At 63.9% G+C, this 26,970-nt stretch overlaps 2 protein-coding genes across 4 annotated transcripts; one reads left to right on the top strand and one right to left on the bottom strand.

Moving 5' to 3' along the window:
* The first annotated feature begins 5,664 nt into the window (after positions 1–5,664).
* Positions 5,665–16,040, top strand: TMEM179 (transmembrane protein 179). The gene is made up of 4 exons (XM_047796988.1): positions 5,665–6,002; positions 12,499–12,636; positions 13,921–13,999; positions 15,124–16,040. The coding sequence occupies exons 1-4, from the start codon at positions 5,698–5,700 to the stop codon at positions 15,301–15,303; spliced, it is 702 nt and encodes a 233-aa protein (XP_047652944.1). The 5' UTR covers positions 5,665–5,697; the 3' UTR covers positions 15,304–16,040.
* Positions 16,041–17,344: 1,304 nt separating this feature from the next.
* C9H14orf180 (chromosome 9 C14orf180 homolog) lies at positions 17,345–26,703 on the bottom strand. Of its 3 annotated transcripts, none has more exons than XM_047796990.1 (5): positions 26,253–26,703; positions 23,059–23,185; positions 21,490–21,619; positions 19,880–19,915; positions 17,345–19,446 (listed from the first exon to the last, which is right to left on the bottom strand). In XM_047796990.1, exons 2-5 carry the CDS (start codon positions 23,167–23,169, stop codon positions 19,241–19,243), a joined length of 483 nt encoding a protein of 160 aa, XP_047652946.1. In that variant the 5' UTR covers positions 23,170–23,185; positions 26,253–26,703; the 3' UTR covers positions 17,345–19,240. The 3 variants fall into 3 exon arrangements, with proteins under 3 accessions (XP_047652946.1, XP_047652945.1, XP_047652947.1); XM_047796989.1 differs by having other exon boundaries at positions 26,257–26,703; XM_047796991.1 differs by having other exon boundaries at positions 26,307–26,703.
* Positions 26,704–26,970: the final 267 nt, after the last annotated feature.

Below are 26,970 nucleotides of genomic sequence, written 5' to 3'. Positions count from 1 at the left end.
CCGCCCATGGGACCCATGACCTGTCCGGTCACAGCACTGGCTGCTGCCAAGGGGGAGCCAGCCCTCCGGATGCTCTCGCGACCATCGTAAGGGGGACGGGGTCCGTCCTGGGGGCTGCCCCCCCCGCCCCCATGAGACGTCACGATCCCTGTCCGGTTTCCAAGCCTGAGCTCGATTTCAGCCTCAGCAGCCCCAGCTGAGGGGCAGCCCAAGGCAGAGGCAGGACTGGCCACCCCATACATACATTTGTGGAGCTGCCCTGTCTTTGCAGGGGGGTCTCAGCCAGTTACTCAGGCAACTTCAGCGGGGGGGGGGGGGATGCTATCCCCACTTTTCCACGACTGTTTGGCACAGGCTCAGAGCTGAGATTTATAGGGGTGTGGGGGTGTGTACAGAGTCATCCCAGCCTCCTTGCTTGCGCAGAGCTGCAGGTCACAGGCAGAGTTCCAGGCTCACAACGGGCTCTCACAGGGGCAAAAGGATGGATGTGCATAAATGCAGTTGGAAGAATCCAATTTTTGATTCCTTAGGGGGAGAGAGTAAGTCAGCCTCGGCAGTGACTGCCACCCCCAAGAGCAAGCTCAGCTCCTGGGAGGAAAGGCAGAGAGGAGACCCCCCCCCCCCGAAGACCTAGAAGATTCCGGGGGCGTGGTCCCCACCACCCTCACGGAATTCAGCCCCTGGATAAACCGGTGGGGTCTGGGGGACGACAGGGCACTTCCGCAGGCACAGTCACGTAGGAACCTGTGCCGCAGCCCCACCCGGGAGTGGCGGCTCTGCCGGAGAATAACTCACCCCCGTTCAGCGCATCGGCCGCGTTCTGGCGGAGAGGTTGTCTCCCGTTCCCGCCAGCGACCGTCCTGTCCTCGCGGGAGGAGCCGCCGTGCTCACCTCCGGTCCCCCCGGGGCTGTGCAAACCCTCCTCTCCGGTCACCCCGCCGCCGAGGGGGCCGAACCGTCTTGGATGGACCTCACCCTCTCGCACGGTCCGCCGTGTCAGGGATCACGTTAGCCTGACCTGATGGAACAAGTGGCGGCACATGTGCTGGGGCCTCAGAGAGGACGCCCGAGCCCGGCCGGCCTCGGGGCCAGCACACCGGCACATCCTTCTCAGGGGCTGAGCGGTCCGCTCCATGCTGGGGCCTCGTGAAGCCAAGAGCAGACGCCTGCCACCTGCACCTGCCACCACGGAGAGGGAGGAAGGGCAGCACTCTGGGGCCTCCTTGGTCTGAAGGTCGCACCTTCCACACGTGGGGGTCCAGCTCTGACTCGCTTCCTGGGGGACATGGGAGGCCGCCAGCTTTGACGGGTCCCAGAGCACGAAAGACGCGGTAGAAATTCTCAGCTGGCGTGCAAGCCGCCCTTGTGCCTGGGGCAGGCAGATGGGCAGGTCTCACGCCTACGGTGTTGGAGGTAGGATATGGTGGGGGTTTATCAGTCCCAGTAGGGTCATCACGCTGTAGACCCCAAGGTCGTGAAGCCTGCCTTCAACAGGAGACTCGGAGACCATTGACGCAGCAGCTCCGGACTTGACCTTGGTCCTGGTGTGGACAGAGGGCCTTGCTGTGGGGCATCCGCGGACCACATGGCCAGGACCGACCAGCAGGAGCTGGATCCTCTCTGACCGGCTGAGTCCTAAAGGGGTGCCTGTAGATCAGGAGGGGTCCACGGTGAAGGTCCCAAGCGAGCTGCACAGGCGGGACTCTGTTTGGCCCCTCCTGGGAACTCACAGAGGAAGGGACAGACTGGAGCCCCACGCTGGGTCTGGCCCCGAAGGAGGACTGAGGGGCAACTGCCCAACGAGCAGAGCCTTCAAGGAGCTCTGGACCTGCGTGTGGCACCCGGTCTGTGCTGCTCAAGGCGTGCCCTGCGGTTGGGGCTCTGGCGAGAGGCTCACCCCATTCACAGACCACAGCCATGGCTCTCTCGAGACACCGCCCTCTGCCAAGGGAGGCCGCCGCACCCAAGGTGGTTCGTCCCCACCAGGGCCACAGCCCTTGACTGGGACGTGTGATAAAACAGACTTGGTTTGCATGCTTCATGCCTGGGATACGTCCACCAGGGGACACGTCCACCAGGGGACAGGCCGAGGCCTCCGTTACAGCTGCATCACCAGCTAGCTTCCCGCCTCGTCCTGCTGCCTGGCTTCTGTGTTGTTGCCGTGTGTGAATTTCAGGGTCCATTTTCCAGGGAACCTGACCTAAGGCTCTAGTTTAGAGAAAGACTGTTGAGTATGTTTGTCTGGTGTCCAATCATTGTTCTAATACTCTTGTAAACACTAGTACTTTAATTTTTTATTTTTTCACAGCCACCTCCATGGCACATGGGAGTTCCCAGGCTAGGGGTTGAATTGAAGCTGCTGGCCTATACCACAGCCACAGTAACACCGGCTCTAAGCCACATCTGCTAACTACACCGCAGGTTATGGTGATGCCAGATCCTTAACCCACTGAGGGAGGCCAGGGATCGAACCTGCATCTGCATGGAATACTAGTCAGACGCTTAACTTGCTGAGCCACAACAAGAACTCCAATTCTAGTATTTTTTAACAGAGTATCTTGAGAGTTCTGGTGTATACGCATATCCTCCAATAAATGTAATTTCGCCTCTTTGTTTTCATAGATATAGTGCTTATTTTATTTTCTTGACTTATTTCTTCAGATGGAATTGCCAAATAATTCATCAGTAATAGTTGTGAGAGCGACTTTACATCTGGTTTCTGATTTGAATAGGTGCAGATTTTTAATGTTGTTTTAGGCAGTTTTTTTTTTTTTTAAAAAAATCATGTTTAGATAGTTTCTACATAGACTTAAAAAGGAATGGAGGAGTTCCCGCCGTGGCACAATCCGGCATTGTCTCTGTAGTGGCTTGGGTCGCTGCTGAGGTGAGGGTTTGATCCCTGGATCAGGAACTTCCACATGTCTTGGGTGCAGGAAAAGAAAAGGAATGGATATCGAATTATATTAATGGCTTTTAGGTATCCCCTGACAAACATTTTTGGTTTTTTTCCTTCTTTATTTATTGATGTAACATGTTACGGATAGATTCCCTAAAGCTAAGCCAGTCTCACATTTTTAATAAATTTTAATTGTTCATATATTTTCTTATTGCATTGAGTTGTATTCAGCACGATAATACTTTCTTTGAACTTACGTTTTTACTTGTAAATGAAATTTCTTGTTACTTTCTTTCCATTACTATTCTAATAGGGTTTGAGCATTCATGTAATGCTGACTTTCAAAACACTAGTTTTGGAACGTTCCATATTTTCTATAGATCAAAATTATTTTATTTTATTTTCATGTTTTTTTTATCTTTTTCTCCCCCCTGGGGCCTCTCCCACGGCATATGGAGGTTCCCAGGCTAGGGGTCTAATCCGAGTTGCAGCTGCCAGCCTACGCCAGAGCCAGAGCAACACGGGCTCTGAGCCGTGTCTGCAAACTACACCACAGTTCATGGCAACGCCGGATCCCTAACCCACTGAGCGAGGTCAGGGATCGAACCTGCAACCTCATGGTCCCTAATTGGATTCGTTAACCACTGAGCCACGACGGGAACTCCCCCCAAACTTATTTTAATAATAAGAGAATTCTGTGACCTTTGAAGGCTAAATAGAACTCATCTCTAGAAATACTGGAGCCCTGTGACTTTTAAAATAGTTGATATTTAATAACTTTTCCAGTTTGTTCTGTAGTTACCATTGGGTCACTTGCCTCTCAATGGTCGTGGTCTCTTTTGTTTTGGTCAAACTCTTAAAGTGTAAAGACCCCCCCCAGATGTGTTCAAACTAGTCAATCCACTGGATCACGAGTGGATGGGATTTCAACTCTTGTCCATGTTGGGGGGAGGCTGAATTTCCTGAGCAGGCTTCCTTTGGTAGGATTGGGGAGCACAGCAGCAGCAGAAAGGAACCCTGTGTGTATTCTCCTAGAGAAGGGGTGTCATCCCAGACCTGCGACTGGTCTTCAGCCTATGCTTTTAAGTGACTGCAAGGAGACAAATTACGAACGGCCATCAGCATAGGAAAAGCGGCTCAACCTCATGGTGAAAAGGGAAATCCAAGTTTACGCATCCATGAGATTTTTTTTTTTTTTCATGTAGGACTGACAGAATTTTGAAAGAACTACTTTTCTCAGTTTCAGAGAGGGTGTCTGAAATGCGCATGTGAAGGTAGGTTTGTACATTCTAAGAGGGCAGCCTGGCAATGTCTGCCAGCCCCTACAACATGCCTACCTTATGAACCAGCAAGTCCTCTTCTAAGAATTGCTTTCGTAAGGAGAACCTGTACCAGGGCACAAGCCTACATGTACAAGGAAGCTCACTCGACAGTATGTGAAATAGCAAATACTGAAGCCCTTTACTCAGCCACCCAAAGTGGGATAGTTATGCAAATTGTGCCATCATCATTGTTGCGGAGTACACGCAGTTTTTGAGAAGAATGGAGGACGACTCTATGTGTGGACCTCGAATAATGCCATGACCTACTGCTGAATAAGAGAATGTTATGTATAGTACGAGGCATTGGTGTAAATTGTGGGTATATGTGCCCATGTGCTTAGCAAGATGTCTAGAAAAGTCGACACCAGACTGCAAAGGGTGGTCACCTTGGCGGTGTGGTGGGGTGGGGTGGGGTGGGGGAACGGGAAAGAGAAGTGGCCTTTTTATTTTATGTGGCTCTATATCACTGGACTTTTGAAAGTGGGCCTATATTACTTTGGCAATAAAACAAAAAGATTTTCTAGTGCTTGCAACAAAAATGGGGATGCAATTTTAAGCCACTTGGCACTTTCATTTAGCAGGAAGCTTCGTCTCTCTGGGAATTGGACTAAGCATGACTTAATCTTAAAGGGAACTAGAAAAAGCATTAATTCTATTAATTAATGCATGAGCAGGTTCCATCTCAGCGAAGCCTGCCTTAATGAGGTGCCCAGGCATCCATTATTTATCTTACAAATACCAACTCAGCGCTCTCCTTGTGTCAGGCAGTGTAACAGACGTGCCTTCTGTGGATGCAGCGGGAGGGAGAAGCACAGACAGCTCCCTCTGCCCGGCACCCATCTCTCCCAGGACGACCTCTGTGTCATTTCACTGGCTGCAACTTCACACACTCCAGGACCCCCGAAAAAGTCATTCCCGCCTGCCCTATAAACCTCGCTCCACCCCCCACGCCCCCACTATGGCACCTTGGGCCCGTCCCTCTGAGCACCTCTCTCCTAGCCTCCTCTCCTTAACGCTCCCGTGGGAACTGGGGCCGCGGGAGCCATCCTTTGTGAGGCCCACACAGGTAGCGCTTGGTACCGTTAATGGCACGGAGGCGGGTCTCCATAAGGCAACACGGCAATCTGCCTGTTTCCTCGCCTGGTTTCCGTTCCGCTTCTGCCTGGAGCCCATCGTCCCCAGCGCGGCGGATGCCCGCCGCCCCCGTCCCCCTTCCGGCGCCCCCGGCCCGCCGGGAGCTGTCCGTGGTGCTGAGGGCAGGCGCGGCCAGCGCTCGGCCGACGCGCACGCGTCCCGGGCGGGGCGCGTAGGACCCGCCGGCACCGCCACTGCGCAGCCTCCCGCGCGGCCCCGGCCGGGCCTGTGCGCGGCGCCGGGCGATTCCCGCGGGCCCGACTCCTGGGCCGCCTCCCTCGCCCGGCAACGCCAGCCGGCCCCGCGGCTCCCTCCGGCCGCTTCCTCGGGCCGGCGCGCGCGGCCATGGCGCTCGACAATTTCCTCTTCGCTCAGTGCGTCTGCTACTTCTTGGCCTTCCTGTTCAGCTTCGTGGTGGTGGTGCCGCTGTCCGAGCACGGCCACGACTTCCGCGGCCGCTGCCTGCTCTTCACCGAGGGCATGTGGCTGAGCGCCAACCTGACGGTGCAGGAGCGCGAGCGCTTCACGGTGCAGGAGTGGGGCCCGCCAGCCGCCTGCCGCTTCAGCCTGCTCGCCAGCCTCCTGTCGCTGCTGCTCGCCGCCGCGCACGCCTGGCGCACGCTCTTCTTCCTCTGCAAGGGACACGAGGGGTAAGTGGGGGCCTCGCGGCTGCCGGGCACCAACAGACGCAGCCCTCCCCCCCGGGCACGGCCCTCCTTCCGTGCCCACCGCGCCCTAGGCTCTCCTCCCACAGGGAGGGGCGTGAGTCTCTGTCTCCCCGGGGGCTCAAGGCCCCCAAATCTCCACCATCGGCCTTCAGCACGTCCACGGAAACGGGCCTTTGTCTAGCGCAGGACCCAGGGACCATGACGTTCCCCGTACAAGGCCAGTGCTCCCCTCCCTAAGCGCGGGTCACCACCCCCGCTCCGGCATCAAATGCGGCACCGTCCCCTGAGCAGACTTGGGTCTCCCTCGCGGGTTCAGGCGGCCGCACCCGTCAGCACCGCGGACAGCTCTCAGCCGCGGCCGGGGCTGGGGCGCTGGGGGAGGGTGGCGGGGGCCACCAGACTGGGGCCAACCCGGGGAACTGCGGGTCCAATCCTCACCCCCATTTCTCGGGGAGGGGAGTCCCTCGGGGCGCACACCTTGGCTGGGGGATGCGGGCAAAGGACCGCAGGCGTGTGAGGCTCCGCCTTGTCCTTACAAGCCCCCCTCGTTCTGGCCTCCATTTCCCTCGTCACCTTTTCCTGCCCTGGCTCTGTTTTGTGTGAGTGGGATGCGGTTCACCATGGAGGGGTTCTCAGCCAGAACGGCGGGCCTCCACCCCTGTGGGACCCTCGGTGGCCCCACCCATGCCCAGGCCACAGATCACTGCGCTGGAGCAGCCGGGGCTCCTGCAGAGGTCCAGGGAGGCCACTCCTGTCTGTTGCCTGGCCTCACATCTGCATGGGAAGCCCAGGCCTCCTCCCAGACTCTGCCCCCGCCCTCACCCCATCTGTCACCCGCCGGCAGCTTTTGGTGGCTTTTCACCTCTTTGGGGAGGTGGGGGTTAGCGAGGGGTCTGAGGCCGAGTGGGCAGGAGGAGGCAGGAGAGGGGCAGGGGAAAGGGAAGGGGCAGCGCGTGGAAGAGAAGGAGCCGAGGCTGAGCCTGGCGGGAGGGGACAGCTGGGGGGGGGGCTTCCCGGCTGGTGAACAGCGCACCCCAGACTGGGGGCCAAAACAACCCCTTCCCTTACAGTTCTGGAGGCGTCAGCAGGGTTGGCTCCCTGTGGAGGCAGAATCCTCTCCAGGCCTCTCCTAGCTTCGGGGGGAGGGGGGAGGCTGCCTGTGACCCCCATGTCCCTTGACTAGGGCCTTTATCTCTCCCGTCTCTGTCTCTGTCTTCATGTGGCCTCGTCTCTGTCTCTTCCGTTCTCATGAGGACACTAGTCATCAGATTTGGGGCCCACCCTAAATCCAGGATGACCTTGTCCTGGGGTCTTCAGCTTAATGACACCTGCAAAAACTCTGCTTCCAAATAAGCTCTCACTCACAGGGCCTGGGTTAACAATTGGGTGCACATGGGAGTTCCTGCGGTGGCCAGTGGGTTAAGTGGGTCAAGCAACTCGGGTCGCTGTGGCGGCTCAGGCTCGGTCTCCAGCCTGGCGCAGTGGGTGAAAGGATCTGGCGTTGTCACAGCTGTCCATTTCACGCCGATTGGGCAGCACGCCTGGGGACCGCTTCCGTCCTGGGTCATCTCGGAGAAGGTGACCTCCAGCTCTGAAACCATCACTATTCCTGCCATAAAGACAGAAAACCGAGGCTTGGGAGCATTCCTGCCTCCCTGCTCTTTCATTGTGCCCCCACCCCCTGAGGGCAGAGGGAGCGCCCATGGAGGTGGCCAGGTTGGCGGGACACTCGTGGCTTCTGTCTACCACCAGTGGCCTCTGTCCAGCTTCGATCATGGCAGCCGTGGCTCGGCCAGCCTTCCTCTCCAGGGACATCTCTTGCAGAATGTCCCTCTCAGCCAGCGGGAGTTACTGGCCAAGGCCGTGTGAGTGCGCCGCCCTCTGCCCCCACCTTGCCCACCGCACAATCAGGTTGGCAGCCAGTCAGCTGCGATGACATCTGTCGAAAGCGTCATCCTTTCATCTTAGTTCTGGCCGTAGGACCAGGTCAGAGCGCTCACGGATGTCCAGGCCATGGCCGTCCATCTGAGGGGGCCCTGGGCTGGCTGAGCCCGGATGGGCACGTCCCACTCAGACTGAGCGTGGGTGCCTGGGAGCCGGCAGGTGAGTGACTGTTGGATGAGTGACAGGAAGTTCTTGCATCCTGAGGTCTGCCCTTCATCTGGCCCTGAGGCCTTGCAGGGTCACAATCTGGCCAAGGGTTCAGCCATCCGGGCTCGCTGTGTGGCCAGTTCTGTGCCCACAGGAGGACTGGGTCTGCCTTGTCCAGCCAGGGGCAGCCAAATCCCGTGCAGCTGTCGGTCAAGCTGCCCAGGCCAGGAGAGCAGGTGCAGGGTGGGGAGGGGCCTTGGCACCACCAGGAGGACAGGGAGGGCAGGGAGAGGGAGCTCTCGGGATGGACAGGACTCTCAGGGCCGTTGATGGCCCCTGGATGTCCCCTCCCATGGAGGATGTCACTTCCCACGTTAGACTCTGGTGTCAGGGCACCCTGCCTGTGTGATGTGCATCCTAATTCTTTTAAGAGTCCAGGTTCAGAGACCACCTAGGACTCCACTGAGACCCAGGCTGGAACCCTCCCCTTTGGTCCGTGTGAGGGGCTCACGGCCGGGTCTCAAGCTTGTGGTCAGACACTGTGTCTGTGGCGTCCACTCGCTTCTCAAGCAGGGTGGGTCTCTGGGCACAGCGGGGCCCTATGGCTTCTGCCCAGTGGGGTGAAGGGTAAGGGGGGGCAGCTTTGTGCACCGGGGCCTGCCTCCTGGTCACTGACCCGAGAGACCAGTGGCCGGAGCAGCGACACCTGTGGCTTCCTGGGGCATTGCAGTTTCAGGCCAGGGCTGAAAGGGGTGAGTCTCAGGCCGGGGGTGGGGGTGGGGGTGGGGCGCTGGGGCAGCTTTGCCCGTCCAGGTGGCAGCGGTTTGTGATTGACAGCTGGGGAGCACTGGGTTAAAACAACCCATCTGCCTGCCCACACGTGTCCCTCAGCCTGCAGATTGCTCCCAGGGCTTCCCAGGATAGCTGTCACCATGGAGACAGCACATCCAGGCAGGGCACCCTGAGAGATGCTGGGAGAGAGACAGAGTTAACCCTGCGCGTGCCGGGCTCCTGCTCCTTCCTGTCCACTGCCGGCTTGTCCTTGGGGAGGGGTGGGTGGGGGCCAGGGTTCGCTGAGATCTGGGAGGCCGGGGCCAAGCCAAGTTCTGCACACGCTCAGTTCTTCAAAATCTGTAATGCTGGGCAGGTGCTGAAGAAACGGAGCCGAAACCAATGAGAAAAGTGGGAGGGGGCTGTTGGCTGGTGGTGACCCCAGCATGGTGGCGGGGTGTGGGCTCTGGTTAACCTCCGTGTTCCTCAGAGCACCAGCTTCCGGGAAGGGAGGCTCCAGCGGTCTGGGCTGTCCCTAACCCCCCAGCCCCGCTTGGCCCCATGCTGCCCCATCGGGGCTCACCCGGCCCTGAGCCTGTCTCTAAGTCTGGTCCCTGGAGTTCCTGCTGTGGCTCAGCAGAACTTGCCTAGTATCCATGAGGATGCGGCTTCCATCCCTGGCCTCGCTCATTGGGTTAAGGATCCGGTGTCCCTGTGAGCTATGACGTAGGTCCCGCAGATGTGGCTCGGATCCCGCGTTGCCGTGGCCGTGGTGGCCAGCATCTATGGCTCTGACTTGACCCCTGGCCTGGGAATGCGCAGGTGCAGCTCTAAAAAGAAAAAAGAAATCTGGTTCCTGAGGGTGACTCAGTGCTTCTCTGACCCTCTTCCCGCACCCCGTCTCCTGGCAACACAGGCCCAGCCCAGGCTCCAGGCGTACCCGGCCCGGGGCTCAGAGGGCAGTGAGCAATGTCCTGCCTGGACATGGGCCGAGGTCCGTCCCCGGGCGAGGCGAGTCCATGAGCGGCCGGCAGCTACTCCACCCTTTGCCCACGCTCGCTCCCTCAGTTCCCACCGTAACCTGATGGGGCTGTCACCCCCCAGTTTACAGGGGGGGCCCCAGAGTGACTTGCAGAATGAAGGTCACATGGCTGGCACAGGGCAGGCCGGGCTTGACACCAGCTCTGCCTGGTGACGGCTGCAGATAGGGGGTGGCTTGTGATGGGCCCCTCTTTCTAACCACAACCCCCAACCCCCAGTTCCAGCTCCCAGGGCAGATGAATTTTGCAGCTCAGAACTGTGTCCATCAGAATCCCAGCCGGTGACAGCTGGCTGTCCAAGTGAGGACAGCCTGAGCATTGAGGCGTGGCCAGTGTGGGCCTTGAAGGCACCCTGGCAGAGGGACTGGCGGGGGTTTCAGGAGGAGGCCACTGGAGGGGCACGGCCCAGCCCTGGGGCAGCGCCCCAGAGGGCCTGGGGGTGAACACCCACCCCTATCCTCCCACCATCCTGTCCTCGGGGGGACCCCACAGGCTGACTCAACCAGGAGTCAGGGAGAGGGTGGCCCCTGCAGGCGGGCCCGGGGCGGAGGGTGGAGGGGACGTGGCTGAAGAGCTCCGGGAGCCAGCCACCCTTGAAGAAACGCTTCGGGCAGGGCCGGCTGCCAGCCCTGCACCAGGAAACACTGCAGGGCGTGGGCAGCTCAAGGCTCAAGCCCCTCGACCTAGCTGGGCAGGGACATGGCTGTCCCGTGAGAGCGGCGAAGTTGTGCAGCCTGGGCTGGTCTTCAGGGGGCGGTGCAGTGGCGTGGGGCTTCCTGGCACACGGCTCCCACCTTTGCCCCCTCTGCCTGGATGCCTGGGCACGGAGGCCCCTAGTGTGTGTGTGCGGGCGTGCGTGTAACCTGGGGCCAGACCCCGTCTCCCCGGCCTTGTGGGTGTGACTGCTGGGGTTTCAGGAGTGGCCTCACCCTCCTGGGAGGTGCTTGTAGGGCAGGTCCGAGCCCTCCCCGCCCTCGCGGGTGGCGGGTCCTGCCCTCTGCTCAGCGGTGTGGCCGTGGTACGCGGCCTGGCGATGACGGCCCTGGAGACGCAGATGCTACCAGCTGTTGCCAGTGGCTCAGTCCCTCGTCCTGCGAGTGGGGCCCTGGTGATGTTGGTTTATCCTCTGCCTGTTGGCTGAAGCGCCTCCTGGGTCAGGACGGCGACATCCTTGTTTCCTTGTCCTGGGGGCCCGGGGCGGGGTGGGTGCTGCTCAGAAAGCGCTTTCCCAGCGAGTGGACAAAGGAAAGAGAGGGGTGCAGACGGGCGCCCTCTCCACATGGCCTCGGCCTGCAGGGACCGTGTCTGATGACAGCACCTCTGAAGTTTTCTCGGCTGGGATCCCAGCGGACCCCTGTTGAGTGCAGGCTCACTCCGAAGCCATGACGGTCCTCAGGCTGGGTGTGCCGACAGCACTGAGGCTCACGCCTGCCCAGGTTGGGCACGAGCCTGGGCTGCCCTGGCTTCTGGGGGCGTTCCCCTCTGGGGTCCCCCACGGGTCAGTCCTGTGCCCCCCGCAGCCTCAGCACATACCCGGGCTCGGCTACCCAGTCTCTCGGACAGGACTCAGGATCTCGCGGGGTCATTCAGAGGTGGGGCCGGTGGGTTCTTGTGGGTGGGCCGGAGTCTGGTGGGGGTGTTTGTGTGTTCCCACCACGTGTCCCTCCCACCGGTGCCAATGGAGGGCAAATATTAGTGCCCCCTGAAAGCGTCCCAGTGGGGCCATGCCTGTATGGACCCAGAGGGGCCCTGGCCCCATGGGGCAGTGCAGCTTGGTGCCACCTCCCGGGCCCCCGAGGCCCCTATCCTGGTCACCCCTTGGCCTTTCAGCTTTCAGCGGAGAAATCAGAGCAGAATCACACAGCCCCTAAGGCAGGTCCAAGCCAGCTGCCTTGGTGACCGTGTGGGTAAACGGCCTTGGTGGGTGACCGTGAGGGCGGCCCACCTTGAAAGGCTGTCTAGGAAAAAAAAAAAAGGAGTTCCCATCGTGGCACAGTGGAAACGAATCCGACTAGGAACCATGCGGTTGCAGGTTCAATCCCTGGCCTTGCTCAGTGGGTTAAGCATCCGGTGTTGCTGTGAGCTCTGGTGTAGGTCACAGACATGGCTCAGATCCTGCATGGCTGTGGCTGTGGTGTAGACCGGCAGCTGTAGCTCCGATTAGACCCCTAGCCTGGGAGCCTCCACATGCCTCACTCAGGTGGGGCCCTAAACAAAACAAAACAAAACAAAAACAAACAAAAAAGAGAGAAAGGCTGTCTGGCCTTTTCCGCACGTGTGCTGGTCCCGATGCTTTGGACCCAAGTGGCCTTGGGTCCGAATGGCGACCCTGTCTGTGCCGTCCCCACCCCTGGACTCCAGGAGGATGGACGGGAAGCCCTGGTCGGCCCGCGGCACTGAGGGCTGCAGAACGAGGAGCGGCTCCGGGCGGCCCCGCTCGGCCCCACGCCCTCATCCGGGACCCAGACCCCGGCTGGGGACCCGAGGGTGGGGGCAGGCCTCCCACTGCCCGCTGGCCCTCAGGGGCGCTGTGGGGGCCGGGCTGGCGCAGTGACCGGCTCCCGTCCTCGCCGCAGCTCCTTCCTCCACGCCTTCCTGAGCCTGCTGGTCAGCGCCTTCGTGCTCTTCCTGGTCTTCATTGCCAGCACCATCGTGAGCGTGGGCTTCACCATGTGGTGCGACGCCATCACGGAGAAGGGCACCGTGCCCCACAGGTGGGCCCCCCCCCCCCCCCGCCCCACCCCGCCCCCACCCCGCCCCGCCCCGCCCCGCCTCGCCTTGCCTGTGCACCCTGGCCCCCCCTTCCTGGGACCGCCCCCTGATGACGCCAGTAGCCCCTCCCCCGTTCAGAGACCCTGCGCGCAGCTTGGCCCAAGAGCAGGGCCCCCGCACATCCTGGGGGGGATCCGGGGTGGGGGGCGCCGGCCCAGGAGGTCAGGGATTCCAGCTGCCCCGATATTGCCGGCTCAGGTGGGATGACAGGACCCTGGTCCCGGGAGGCCCCGGAGAGCCCGCCCTGCCTGCCATCGGAGGAGAGGCCTGGGCCTGGGGGTGCTACCCGCGGGCTTTGGTCAGAGGCCTATAGGGCCAGGACTGCTGCTCTGGGCCCCACCTCTGGTTTGGGGATGGCCCAGGCTGGAGCACGGCGACTGCCTGACCGCTGGCGGAGGGCTGTCCACTTCCCAGCCGCAAAGCCACGTCCAGTGTCCCTGCCAGGCCCCCCCGGAGAGGCAGGGGCCGTGGAGGTGTCCGCACCTGCCTTTTTGCAGCTTCTCTGTGGCAGGGGGAGATGTTGCTCATGCTGAGCTGCGCTCCCCCGGCTGGGCCCCCGGACCACCTGTTTCCTCCTCCCCCAAGAGGCCTCGGAGTGTGGGCAGGCTCTGGGCTTCCTGCCCAGGCTCCAAAAAGCTGCCCAGGGTTTCGTTATCCTCACGAATACCCTTGCCAGCCCTCCAGCCCCATCCTTCAGCCCCTCCCAGGGCGGGCCTGGGCCTCCCTCTGCCCAGGCCTCCTGCTTCCCATTACTGTGTCCTGACATCTCGCGATGCTACGGGCCCAAGACCAGGCTCCTTCACTCCAGGCTTCTGAGGCCCAGACAGCCCGCCCCCAGATGGGAGTCTGTGGGGTCACTAGGGCTTTGCAGTTTGTCCTGCTGGTCCCGCTGGTTATGTTGGCCTGTGCTGCCAGCCCCAGGCAGTGCACGGTCGGCAGGGAAGCCTCCGTGATGCCCCTGGTGCTGGAGCTGGGCTCTGTGCCGCTCACCCCTGACCCGAAGCCCCTGACGCTGCAGTGCTGGGGGGCAGTGGGGGCGGGGGGCTCGGGTCTCCAGGGCCAGGTGGGAGCTGGGTCCGCAGGTTCGCTGCTCCGCGGATGGGGCATTGAGGCCCCTGTCTGCCCCACCAGGGGCCAGCCCCCGCCCCATTTGGGAGTGATGCTTCCCTGCTCGCAGGCTCGGTGGCCTGGCAGTCACGTTTCACCAGTGCGTCTTGCTGTTTTAGCTGCGAAGAGCTTCAGGACATCGACTTGGAGCTGAACGTGGACAACTCTGCCTTTTATGATCAGTTTGCCATTGCCCAGGTAGGCAGGGCAGCAGGTGGGCGGGGCTGCGGGTAGGCGGGGCTGCCAGGTGGAAAGGGAGGCAGGCATTGCTGGGGCGGGGGGCCCTAAGCTGCTGAACTTTCACTGGGCGCCTGGTCACCCCCACACCCCTATGGGGCACCAGGTAGAGGAGATACCGCTGAGTGAGTGCTTTACTGGGGGAGCAGGCAGGAAGCTTGGGGATTTTTGCAGGGGGGTGGGGAGGGGAGGAGCACCCTGGGAGGAGGGAGCAGCTCCCTAACTGCAGAGCAGAGGAGGCTGGGGCAGGAGGGAGGGGCTCTGGGCCGGGTGGTGCAGTGCCCAGGCTGGGAGGCTGGATTCTGGTCCAGGCACTGCGTGGGCTCTCAGATAGATGCTCAAGGGCTCACAGTGACCCCCAGCCGGGGAAGCCTGTGCGGTGTCTGAGGAAGGGTGTCCCGGGTGGTGGTGGAGTCTGCCTGTGCGTTTGGAGGAGCCTCCACAGCCACGGTCAGGGGAGACCCTCCTGCTGCCCTGACCTTGTGTCAGCTTGGCTCCCTGCCCTCCGGGAGGCCCCTGTGCACCTCTGGGGACCCATCTACTAGAACACAGGCCTGTCCCCCCACATCTGTCCTGATGATGCCCTGGTGGCTTGGAGGAAGGCATCCCGGCAGGGTGGGTCTTCCCAGCACCCAGCAGGACCCGCCAGCACCCAGGTCTGCCGCTGGACCTGCATTGGGCCATGGCTGGTGCCGAACGCCCTCGAGTGGGTCAGTTTAATTGGGGCTCGAACTTAGTTCTGATTAAACTGCTTCCCTTCAGCTGTTTGGAAACAGCAGGTAGAGGTCAGTTTGCTGCGGCAGCTGGAGGAGGCTCATGTTGGACGAAACGAATTGCCGTGAAGCCGAGGGGCCCCAGCTCCTCCCGGGCCCTGCCTGGGGGCGAGGGTGGGCAGAGTTCCCACAGTGTTTGCACAGCCTGGGGTCCTGAAAGGCGGCCAGACACTGGGGGTCACCCTCCCGAGCTGTCCCGCAGCACCCGTTCCTCTTCCAGTGGGTCCCATACTTTCCCTGGGGGCGGGCGGGGGGTGCCCCCAGTGGGGACGTGGCCCCCTGACCCTGCCCTCTGCCCTCTGCCCTCCGCAGTTCGGCCTCTGGGCCTCGTGGCTGGCCTGGCTGGCCATCACCATCCTGGCCTTCCTCAAAGTCTATCACGACTATCGCCAGGAGGACCTCCTGGACAGCCTGACCCACGAGAAGGAGCTGCTGCTGGCCAGGCCGACCTCCCGCGGCTCCTTCCAGGACGAGAAGAGCGCCGTCATCTAGGGGCGCGTGGCCTGTCCCGGGGCAGCGGCAGCGGGGGCTCCGCCCAGCCCCCACGCCTTGCATGTCTCCCCTCGCCCTGTGCGTATCGAGTGACCCGCTTACCCAGGCGCCCGTATTCCCGCTGTGAGCGTAGCTGACGGGGGTGGGGGCCACCCTCAGACCCCGCTGGGAGGACCTCCTCCAGGCTCTGGGCAGGTGTGACACACCTGTCCTGGGCGACTGGCCGGGGGAGCCTGGTGGGAGGCCCCGAGCCCACTGGCCTTCTGGGGTCACGCTCTGGCCCTGGGTCTCCGGCTGGCTTGTCCAGGTGGGATTTCCTGCAAGATTCTGTGGCAGCAGCCTGTGTCTCGGGCGAGGCGCCACCATCAGGCTATGGCCACTCTCACTCTTGACACTTGCTCTGAGGACAAGGATCCTGAAACTACATGCGAGTGAGCAGACAGCCAAGAGTGGGAAAGAGCTGCCTTCCCGCCCCGGTGGCCCCAGGGCTGAGGCCCCTCCCCGCATCCAGCTCTCGCCCCAGGGAAGGGGGGGGCAGCCTGGCCGCACGGAGAGGGCAGAGGCGGAGGGGCGGTGCGCAGTCAGGTGGTGGCTGCGTGGTGCCCTGGGGGCGGCCGCAGGGGCCGCGTGGGGAGCAGTGCGGGGGTCCCCTCTCCTCTCTGCCCAGGACTTGCCTGTGGAGGCCCTCATGCCTGGCTTGGTGAGGCCCCTGGGCCCCAGGGTGGGCAGGCCTATGTCTGGGGGGCGGGGACAAGGGCTCTGGGTGGGGGCTCATCGCGCAGGGGAGCGGGGCCAGGTGCCACTGTGAGAGAGAGAGTGTGTGTGTGTGTGGGCACAGGCGGGTGTGGATGCACGTGTGACCTGAGCGCACAGGGGGTCAGACGGTGTGTGTGCCTGAGCCTGTGAGTGTGCCTGAGAGTGTGCGGGAGTGGAGCCCAGAGCCGGCTGCTCCCCGCACCGCCGTCCACGGGTGCCCCCAGCGCCCCGACCCCCGGCGGAGGAGCTGCCTTCCCACGACCCCACCCCCACAGCGGAGGGTGGAGAAGCTGGGGGGGGAGGGGACCGGAGCTTCGGGCCACCCCGGGCTGCTGGGCTGGGTCGCTCCTCTCGAGGGTCCCCGCCTCCTCACACGCACGCCGCCCTCTGCGCGCCGTCCTCCGGGCCCTGTCTGGCCCCCGAGGCCCCCTCCCGTTCCCCGGGGGCTCAGTAGACAGTTTCCCGGTCTGGCCCTCGTGCTAGTTTGCTCCCCATCCTCTCGGGAAAGAAGAGCCCCTGCCCCATGTCGCAGTGACGGGCGCTCTCCCCAAAGGGCCGCTTGGAGCCTCCAGGGGCCATGGATCTGGGCCTGGGAGAGGAGTCCGGGGTGGTAGGCAGCTTGGGCCCAGGAAGCGAGGCTGCCGGTCACTTGTCCTGGTGCTGCTTGGCTGGCACCTTTGGGGGTGGGGGTCTAGGCCGAGGTGGCTGAGGCTCCTGGCACCTCAGGCGCCCTTTCCCCAGGGCCTGGCCGAGGGTTCCAGGCAGAGCGGCAGGGTCCTTGGGGAGGGGTTTTGACGGGACCTCAGGCCCCCGAGGGGATCTGCGCGTCCTAATCCACTGCCCTGGAGGCACTGAGCTGCTGACCTGTGCCCAGCAGACGGCAGGTGGAGGGCTCTGCCCTGTCACCCATCAGGCAGCAGCCGGCTGGGCCCCGGAGGGAGCGGCAAGGCCAGGGCATGGGCTTCTGGAGCCCGAGGGTCGGCCGTGGGCCTGGGTCTGCCCTGGGCACACGTGGGTGGCCTGGAGCTGGTCAGGCGAGCAGAGAGCTGCATCCACGTCTGTACAGGGCCACCTGCAGAGCGGGGACGTCACTGACACACAGGTGGTCTCAGGCTGGTGGCACATGGTGCCCCAGACATCCCCGTCCGTCCACGAAAGGACAGCTGGCCCTGGAGGGCGCGCTGGGACAGGAGGTGCCCCACCCCTGCCCCGGCTCCCAGGCCACCGTGCTTCGCCCGCTGCTCCCTTTTCACTCTACTTCCAGCTAAACGGAACGCAAAGATTCTTCAAGGGTAAATGTATCTATTCCTCAAAGTCCAAATAAAAACAAAACACCCGAGCCTCTGCTGTGGCCGAGGAGGCACCTCTCTGCCCGTCTTCTCTCCATCAGTTGTCTGTTCTCCTTGTTCTGCACCCGCTTTCGCGATAAGACTGAAACCCTGCGTTCGCGTTTGCTGCTGGAGTTTCAGGAGCTGGCGAGGAGCCGGGCATCGGCTCCGCCCTCCCAGCCCTGACTTTCCTGGGCGTTCCTTCTCTGCGTCCCGTCGTGACTCCACGGGCGTGAGGATGGATTTTGAATGTGTGCATCCGTAGGGTTGCGGTGTGCGACTTGAGCAATGCTTTTCCAAACGCAGCGGGGGTCCTGGCCTCACGGCCCCTCCAGAGCTGAGCATGTCTTTGCGGTGGATGCGCAGCCCTGAGCAGAACGCGGTGGCCGTGCGGAGGGGGCTGCGCATCCCACTGCAGGGCGCGGGAGGGGGCCCCCCTTCCAGGCGGCTCCCCGGTCAGGCCCAGGCGAGAGGGCACTGAGCGGAGGCCGGGGCCTGCCCACAGGCCTGGGCACATGACCTAAGCTGCCCATCGTCTTCAGGGGGTGGGGTGAGAGGGGGCAGTGTTGGGGCAGGTGGGCCCGTGTGTGTGGGGGGTGGTAACTGAGATGCTGAAGAGTCCCCAGGGGTCAGGATCCGGGGCCCTCACCGTGGTCCCCCCGAGGCCACGGCTCCTGGAAGCAGCCCCTCGCCACTGGGCTCTCGGCTCTGGGCGCCCTGAGTTCTGAAGCCGAAAGGGAGCGTGGAGACGGTTGCCCTGGCCCCCCAGGCAGAGGGGCCGGCTCGCCTGGTGCCCCCACCTCTGCCTCAGCCTCTGAAATCACTCTCACCGCAGAATGGTCCCGGTTTCCCCGCTTTGGGGAAAAATCCGCAGACGGAAAGAGGTGGCAGCATGTTTTGATATCCCGTCAGTGTCTCCCCACTGATGTCGAGGGGACGGCCACTTAAAGAACTGCCCACGGGAGGGACGGCGCTGGCCGACGCGTGGCCCCTCGTCTGAAGGTTGTCGGGTCACGGCTGCCTCCCAGCGGTCCCTCCTGGTGTCTGACCCTGAGCCTCCCTGCGTCACTCAGGCCCCCATCCTTGCAGCGTCTGGAGGGGACCCTGGAGTCTCACCCTGTGGCCCCCTTGGCCTGGCAACATGGGTGACAGTATGGCATCTACATGGTCATGGGACGCACAGGCCCGGCAGCTGGTATGTGGCTCCAGTTGGGATCTGGCACAGATGCTGTGTCCTGAGGGTGGCAGAGTCCGGGCAGAGCGACTCTGCCTCTTGGCCCCTCCTTGTGCCCTCTCTGCACCACAAGCCCAGGCCGATAGCTGGGGGGCAGCTGGGCAGGACACTCCCCCGGGGTGTGAGGGGTCCCCAGTCCTTGGGTCCAGTGCAGGTGTCAGACAGGTGACATACGACTGAGGGGCAGTGCCCCAGCCCCGGCAAGCAGGCCCGCCTCTCCCAGTAGGGTTTTGGGTCTGGGTCCGCAGGCCCTAAGCTGTCAATGCCAGGTTTTACTTGTGCTTCTGGGTCTCATGGATACTGGGAGGGTGTTCCCCTCCCCCGGGGCTACACACGGCCACCCTAGGCCAAGCCCAAGGTCACCAAGAGTTCCCGCTGGGACAGGGGAGGGGTCCAAAGGGGAGCATGTGGGTCCCCCAGTTTTCAAAGTGGAATTCTTTTCCCAATAACACCTCGCAGAGGGCCCTGACGTGTGAAGCAGGGCAGGCTGCCGGACCGGTGAGGCTCTGGTCTCATCTCAGGCCTTCCCCCCCCTTTCCCAGCAGCCCCGCTGGCAGCAGCCCCTCTCTATCCCCGGGGGGTCGGGGCTCAGGGCTGCCCGGGGGTGCGTGTCCGGCCGTCAGAGCTGTAGGAGGCAGCGCCAGCAGGAGACAGCCGCGAGCCGCAGGCGCAGGAGGAGGACGAGGAGCCGGGCCCGCAGGTCCTCCAGGGCCAGCACGACGGGCTTGGCCCGGCCGCAGTACAGGCCCAGCACCAGCACCAGCAGGAGGCACGCCGTCAGCCGCAGGAGCAGGGAGCTGCCGCGGGGCCTGGGCCGGCTGGGAGCTGGGGGCCCAGGGGGGCTTGCGTGAGCCTAGCCCCAGGGAGGGTCCCATGGACGCCCTCCCCCCATGAGGCTGCAGGGGGGGCAAGGCTCACCCCAAGGCTGGCACCTCAGTGCTGCCCGTCGGGCGGGGCCCTAGGTGACTCCCGAGGTCCCCGTGGGTGTGGCCTCCCTGCAGCAGGAGCCTCCTGTTGTCCCTGCCCCTGTCCCCTCCCTCGGGAGGTGCAAGGGGGAGATGGTGCCGTAGAGGGGGTGCTGCCTCCCACCATTCGCTCAGGGACCCCTGCTGAGGGGCAGGCCCTGCCAGGGTGGGGGGCACTGTCGGAGCAGAGGGGGATGGTCTAAGGGCGGCCTGGCACAGGGGCTGCCGTGGGCAAGGGTTTGGGCAGGGTGTGAGGGCCCCTGGGGATGTGGGGGCGAGGGCTTAGAACTTACCCTTGGCGGTGGCGGTGGGCTCCCTGCGGGCGATGTCTGGCGGGAGAGTGAGGTGGGCATGGGCAGGGCAGGCTCCCCGCTGGGAAGCCCGGGGCCTCAGCCGGCCCAGCGCCCCCAGGGCCCCTCCCCGCCCCCCACCCACCCTGGGGAGCCTGCGACAGGCCTGCTTTCCGGATGGAGGTCCAGGCTCCTGAGGGGCTCAACCCGGCAGGCTGTCCACAGCCCCTGGCCACACAGGGTTCTGCCCTAGCCTCTCACTGTTTCAGATTCGAGCTTCTGGAATCCAGGCCCAAGGCGCTGGGCGCTGCTCTCAGAGCCTCCTGGGGGCTGTGGGGTGGGGGGCAGCCGGGGAAGGGGAGACTGCAGGGCCCTGGGGTGGGGGCAGTGGGGGCTGGTGCTTTGGGAGGGGAAGGCAGGACCCCACCTCCCCTCCATTCCACAGAGCTCACTGGGGGACCCCGGAGCAGCCCTGGACGGTCTGGTCCCCGCCTTCCTGTCTGAGAGTTTCTGCTCCTGGGGCTGATGAGGGGGCGCGGAAGTGTGCTGGGGGGGCGGTCGCTGGACCCGGGGGAGGGGCAGGCGAGGGACAGGGGGCGAGGACCCCGTGGGGGGCCTGGACCTCACAGTTACAAGGGGGCTTCAGGGAGACACTGACATGCGTCAGGGGAGTGAGTTTTACCCACAGCTCAGCAGGGCTCAGGAAGCACCTTCCTCGGGGGCTGTGGGAGCAGAACCTACGCTGTTCCGCAGTCCCCCTGGGTCCACCTTTGTGGGGTCCCCTCTCTTGGTGTGGGGGGCCTGGACTTGCTTCTCCCCAACAGAGCATGGCGAAGGGGAGGGGTCTGCAGCTGGGACAGAAATCCCCGCAGTGGGCAGAGTCAAAGGGCGAGGCTCTGGGTGGGCCTGGCCTAATCAGAGGGGCCTTAATAAACGAGGATCTGGAGGCCAGAGAGAGACTCGGTTCCTGGCCTTGAACCTGTAGCTGCAAGTTCTACAAATATCCCGTGAGCTCGGACTGGAGCTGCGCCTCAGGTGAGGCCAAGCCCTGGCTGAGCCCATGACAGCAGCCTTGGGAGACCCTGAGCAGAGGGCTCCGTCTGCTGGGCCGGGACCGCTGACCCAAAGGACCGCTGAGAAGACCAGCGTGGGTTCATCGAAGCCCGCGGTAGCTTGCTTCGGGCGGAGGTAGCTGATACAGGGGCCGTGTCCCCTGGGAGGGCCCGGCAGGGGTGGGGAGGGGGATCTGGGGGCGCGGCGGGGGGAATCGGGGAGGTGGGCCGTTAGCACCGAGGGTGTGGGAGGAGCTGGGAGAAATGAGGTGTTTCAGGAGTGTTGGAAAGAGGAGCGGGTGGGCCTTGGGGACGCCTGATCCCCTGGCCTTTCCTTGAGAAGACGGCAGTGACCAGGCCGCTCTGGCTCTGTTTTCCCTGCAGTTGCTGCTTTCTTGATCACCTGCTGTGGCCGGCCTGACACTAGGGCCTGAGTCTATTGCGATTCAGCTGTGAGGACGGGGCAGGTGGCTGGGTCCCTGCCAATGGCCCTCCGCTGGGCCCTGGGACACAGTGTCCCCCCACCCTGCCTGGCCCTGGGCCCGCTCGCGCCCCTCTTACAGTGGACGGCCACCTCCAGGGGCTCTCGGAACCGCACGTGCCGCGTGGTCCCCCGTGGCTCAGCCGCACGGCTGTGGCGCTCCTGTGGGCTTCGTCGCAGGATTGAGGGGGGGCACCTCCTGTCGCCCTCCTGGGGGGTGGGAAGCAGAGGGAGGCGGGCAGAAGTGAGCTCCTCCCCGGCCCTCTGGAAGCTGGGGATGGGCAGCCTGGCCAGGGCCCCTGCCACCTTCTGCGGGTTTAGGCAGAGGGACCCCATTTGGGGGCTGGGGCCAGACAGGGGTGTGGACACCACTTGCCGACCTGCCCTGGCCCCAGCCCCAGCCCCAGCCCCAGCCCCAGCCCCAGCCTGGCCAGCCGACCGCCCCCGGGGGCTGCGCCCGCATGGGGAGGACGGGGACAAAGCCGCTGGGACAGGTCACTATCAGATGGTGACGGAAGTGGTCAGTCCCCACCCAGGTGCTGCCCCTCCCTCCATCCCAAAGGGGTCTGGTTTTATTGTCCCATGTGGGGGAGGGATGACGCTGCTTGTCGCTAACACCCCCGGGGCGGCTTTCTGTCTGAGCTGCACACACAACCCCCCGGACCCGGCCGCTCTGCCTCGTGGCTGTCCTCTGCCCGGGGGAGGCCCTGCCGGGGCTCAGCCCTCTGGGACTGCCCAGCAGTACCCCCGGAGCCCGCTGTGTGCCCGGCTGGTGCCGCACACTGGCCCCATCTCTCAGCAGTGGACGAGGGGAGAGATCTGATCAGAAGGCCACTGGCCCGGGGAGGGGCAGAGCCTGGGCACGGCCGCACAGGGAAGTGCCCCTCCTGCCCACTCTGGACGGCGGCGCTGGCAGATGGATGAGCCCCAGTGTTCTTGTCTATGAAATGGTGACAATGGGTGTTCTGAGCAGACACCTGGTGACCTGGGGCCCCCTGTGAGCTGGCTCTTGGGGCGGGAGCGCACTGGCTGCACAGAGCCACTGCTGGCCTTCTGCGGTGAGGTTGTCCTGGGGCCTGGCTCAGTCCCCTTGGCTGGGACCTCCTTGTCTGCAGCCTGCCATGGCCACAGGGAGCTCACAGGCTAGGTCAGGACTCGAGGGCTGAAGTCGGGGCCGCGCCTGCTCCTCGGGAAGCCCTCGCCCCCGCACATACCATCTGCTGCCAGGCCTCCCTCGCCCTGGACCCGGCTGCCGCCTGACACCTCGCTCTCCCCCTCACTGTACCTGCCCCTGCAGCACCTTCCTCCCTGTGCCTAGGGCCCTGCCAGACGTGCTGCGGCCCTGCTCCCCAGCCCTCTGTAGCTCCCACTTCCCCCGCCTCTGTCCGCCTTTCCCAGCCCCTGGAACATCCTGGTCTGGCCCATCCTCCCTACCCCTTGCATGCGGTGCCCCCACCCTCGCCCAGGCAGGTGCCGGGCACCCGTGGTCAGTCTGTGCCCCACCCTGGCGGCCTCCGACCCTCTCGGCCAGACCCCCAACCCCCAAACCAGACATTTCCCTCCCAGGGCGCCGGCACCGAGGAGGGGCGGGGAAAGCCGGGACCCCCTTCTGCTCCCTCTGCTTAGCGCCCCCCAGGGCCCTGCCGCACCCTCCCCGCCCCAGGCGTCTGCGAGCCTGGAGCCGCCTCCTCATTCCTTCTGGTCTGAAGTCGCGTCTTTGGCCGCGAGTCGGGGCTCAAGGCGTGCGCTGCTGTCTTCATTTACTGGAACATGGTCCTAAGATAAAGCAAAGGCATCTTTACTGCCGGAGCAACGCTTGCAGGAATAAAATCAGAGGAGGGACTGGTCCCAGGAAGCCGGGCAGACTTGGCTTTCCTTTGACGTGCTCCCCGCACAGAGGGGCCCTGCCCGCTGCAAACTGCGAGTGTCAGCAGCTTCCCTGCTGCCGGTCCCCTAATTATCAGCTTTAATGTGCGCCTAATATTCCGTAGGAGATTCCGTAATTTACAACCACCCTCCACTGTGGCGTGTGTTCAGGAGGTTTGCATTTTATTAGTGTCACTTGCAATTTTTTTAGGTCACTTGCCATTTTTTGAGGCCCTAGATAAGGCTGCAGTAAACATCACTGCTCTCCCCTCTCCTGGGGGCGTGGAGATGCTCCAGGGTGAGGATGCTGAGGCCCGGGGCTTGGTGGGGGCTCCAGATTTGTGGGGGCTGCCGCTGGTGGGGCCCGCCCCGCGGTCCCGCCTCTCTCTCCCTGCCCTGCCCTCCCATTTGAGACTGCCCACCTGCTAGGTAGGGGGTGCCCCTCGGGGAGCCTTTGGCCGCAGCCCACTGATCGCAGCCCTCCCAGGGCCCCGGCCCACCCTCCTTGTGCCTGAGGCCAGAGACGTCTGGGCTTCCCTGGCCACTGAGCAAGGTAGATGGTGGATGCCAGGGCTGTTGCCAGGTCCTCTCTGCCCCCCTTCCCCCATAACGGGGGGGCGGTGGTTGGCATGGGAGCCAGCTGCTCCTCTGAGCCCCAGCCCCAGGCTCTGCCAGGGGTCCCTGTTCTGAGGTCCTTGGGGGATATTCCTGTCCCCTTTCTAGGGGGGCAAATGTGCCTTTAGGGTTCCCCAGAGGGGAGCTGCCTGGTGTGGGGGGGGGGGCGTTGAGGGCCCAGGTCTGGGGGAGGGCTCTCTCTGCCTGGGAGATAACCAGCTGGCCATTCAATGGTTTCAAAACGGAGCAATTTCCTCCTATCTCGGCATCTGGCTTTTTATTGCAAATGGGGTCATGTGTGGAGCGGGCAGCCAGGGGAGGAGGGCGGGCAAGGACTGGCGCAGGGGGCGGCCTGCGGGTCCGGTAGGCTGGGGACAAGGTTGTCCCAGCAGGGCCCCCGCCGGAGCCTCAGCGCCAGGGGTGAGCACTTGTGTGTCTGTGAGTACGTACGTGTGAGCACCCACAGAGGCCAGTGCCCATGCGTGAGTGTGTGCATGAGCGTGGGCACGTGTGCGTGTCATCGCTGGCAGCACCTGAGCAGCCCTGCTTGGAGGTTCTTGGGCGGGCAGCCCCATGGGTTCGCTCAGCTCCATCCTGTGCCTCCTGTGACCTTGTGTGACCTTGGCCAGTCTCTTAACCTCCCTGAGCCTGAAAATGGGAGTCACAGCAGCCCCTTCCTCCGTGGGCCTGGTGGGGGGGTGAGGTGGCTGGGGCCCTCGGAAGTGACCTGGGCAGGGCCTGTGCCCCCTGCCCCCCACCCCCCACTGCCCTCAGGCTCTGTTATCCTCAGGGAGGGGCCTCCTCCCCGTCTCCCTGGCCCTTCCCCTGAGCCCTTTCCTGCTCCCAGGCTCCTCCCTGCCTGCCCCCCCCCCACCCCCCGCTCAGCCTTGCTCAGGCCCCAGCTTCCGGCAGCCGTGGTCAAGTGGAGCCACCGCCTCGGACCCCACTTTCCCCTCTGGCAACTGTGCACATTACCCCTGCCTGCCCCCCAGGCCTCCTCCCGCACCCAGCAGGGCCCCTGCCTCCCCCGGCTGGCTGGTCCAGGACAGGCCCTGCGTGGGAGCGGGGAGGCCTGGGGCCTCTGGTAGGGACGGCATGTAACAGGAGCGTCCTTGCTTTGGGGCCGGCTCGTGACAGATGGGCGATAAGGGGCGGAAAATAGCTCTGGGCCTGGGCCTGCTCAGTGTCACCTCCACCCTGTCCCCCCTCCTGCCTGTGGGGGGCACAGCCCCTGAGGGCTGGGCTGCTCAGAGCAGCTCCGAGGGAGGGGGCACTGTGCTCCCCCTGGGACTGGAGGAGCCAGGCCGCCAGGTCTCAGACCCCAGCTTGGGACCCCATCTGCCCCTGACTGGAGGGGACCCTGGAGCCCAAGGCAGACCAGCATTGTCTCGGGGTGTCACCTGCCTGGCTGGCCCTGCTGGTCAGAGGTGGACCGAGAGGGCCAGGCCCTGTGCCAGGCCTGCGGGCCCCGGGCTGAGCTGGGAACCTCGAGCCTCTGCCCGCTTTGCTGTCCTGGAGGAGGCGCCTGGCCAGGGCTACACACCCCACGACCCCCAGTCTGGGATTAGGCTGAGCGCCCTCCCTCCCTCCCCACCTTGGTACGAAGCCTTTGGGGACAGTGTGGACACATCTGCCCAGCTGTGCAGAGGCAGGCTGGGCCGTCTCTCTGGTTCAATGCCTCGGATGAGGCCAAGCCCTGGGCCGGGCCGCCTGTCCCACGTCCACCCTTGCCCCGCAGAGAGACGCCACCCGCTGGGCTTCCACCTCCTGTGGGCCAGGCCACCCACGCCACGGGGTGCTCCCCTGGCCCGCGCCTGCCCCCATCCCCTGCCCGCCTCCCGCCCACATCACCTCTCTGTCCTCACCGAGGGCCCCCGAGACCAGCACAGGGCCAGCTGCATGGGGGGCCCGGCCTCGGCTCTGACCCCACACCCGCTCCATCGCCCCTCGAGCCCTCCCTGAGCCTGTCCTCCCACGGGGACCCAGGGGACAGGCTCCCAGGGCTCAGGGACGGGTCTGCTCGCCCCCAGGACGCCCTGAGCCTGAGCCGGCAGTGCGGGGCCCGGTCCTCCCGCCGTCCTGACACCCCCTCTCGGCAGCCACTGCCGAGTGTGCGTGGACCTCACTGGGGCCTCACCCGGACCGGAGAATGAGCTCAGGGGTTCCTCCTGCCCCGGTTGCCCCGTAAACACGTGCACACACCTCGCACACCCACTGACACACCTCAGCCCTTACAACCAAACTCATATACACACACTCACCCCCCACACACCATAAACGCACATACACACGGCACACACACTCACACATCATCCCGCACGCGCACACCCCAGCCCCCCCACACCAAATCCGTTACACCCACTCACGCGCAGGCAGGCTCACTGCCAGCCCGCCTGGGCTCCTGCAGGTGCTGCACCTCCGGGGGAGCTCGCCCAGCTGCCGGCTGCAATCCCCTGGTGATCAGAGCCTCCGGCACGGAGGGAACCGGAGCCGTGGCTGCTCACAAGCCAGCCCAGAAGTTTCCATTACGGCCAAGGGACAGTGGCCTTGGGCGGCCCTCCAGACGGTCCTGCCCCAGGAGGCGGTCACAGGGCCTGGGGCCCTGGAGGCGTTTGACCCCCCCCCCCACCCCCGCAACTTGGCTGAATTAAGGGGCCCGAGGCCACAGGCCGTGCCTTTTCTCTGCTGGACGAAGAGACGAGAAGGGGGTGGACCCCCCACTCCCCACGGCCGGCCTCCCCAGGGGGGTGGGGGGTGAGGAGGGAGGCTGGTCCCAGCCCGGCGCTCACAGCCGAGCAGACTGGCAGCTCCCAGACAACACCGTTTCGGAGTTAAGCCAGAGGAGGACCCCGGGGGGGCCCTGCCAGGCTGGCCTCTCGCCCTCTGGGCTTGCCCGGCGCCTGCTGCCCCTGCTCAGAGCAATTTGGCCTGGTGGCTGTGAGGCCCCTTCCATGCTGAGATGCAAGGCCCACACGTCTCTAGGCCGTGCTTCGGATGTGGGCTGCAGCAGGACCAGGGATGGCCGTGTGCCTGCTGGGTGCCGGGGGGCAGCCGACCTCCGCCTCGAGAGGCCCAGGTTG

The sequence above is a fragment of the Phacochoerus africanus genome, chromosome 9 (assembly GCF_016906955.1).
Source record: "Phacochoerus africanus isolate WHEZ1 chromosome 9, ROS_Pafr_v1, whole genome shotgun sequence".
NCBI classification, from domain to species: domain Eukaryota; kingdom Metazoa; phylum Chordata; class Mammalia; order Artiodactyla; family Suidae; genus Phacochoerus; species Phacochoerus africanus.
Note: the sequence above shows the minus strand (reverse complement) of the source record. Positions and strands in the feature narration are given on the sequence as shown.

Excerpts from the sequence above, each read along its gene's own strand:
- TMEM179 (XM_047796988.1), top strand. The coding sequence starts at position 5,698 with ATGGCGCTCGACAATTTCCTCTTCGCTCAGTGCGTCTGCTACTTCTTG. Across the intron at positions 6,003-12,498 it reads CTCTGCAAGGGACACGAGGG|CTCCTTCCTCCACGCCTTCC; the intron begins GTAAGTGGGGGC and ends TCCTCGCCGCAG. Across the intron at positions 12,637-13,920 it reads AAGGGCACCGTGCCCCACAG|CTGCGAAGAGCTTCAGGACA; the intron begins GTGGGCCCCCCC and ends TTGCTGTTTTAG.
- C9H14orf180 (XM_047796990.1), bottom strand. The coding sequence starts at position 23,169 with ATGAAGACAGCAGCGCACGCCTTGAGCCCCGACTCGCGGCCAAAGACG. Across the intron at positions 21,620-23,058 it reads AGACGCCTGGGGCGGGGAGG|GAGGGCGACAGGAGGTGCCC; the intron begins GTGCGGCAGGGC and ends CCCACCCCCCAG. Across the intron at positions 19,916-21,489 it reads CCTGGAGGTGGCCGTCCACT|ACATCGCCCGCAGGGAGCCC; the intron begins GTAAGAGGGGCG and ends CTCTCCCGCCAG.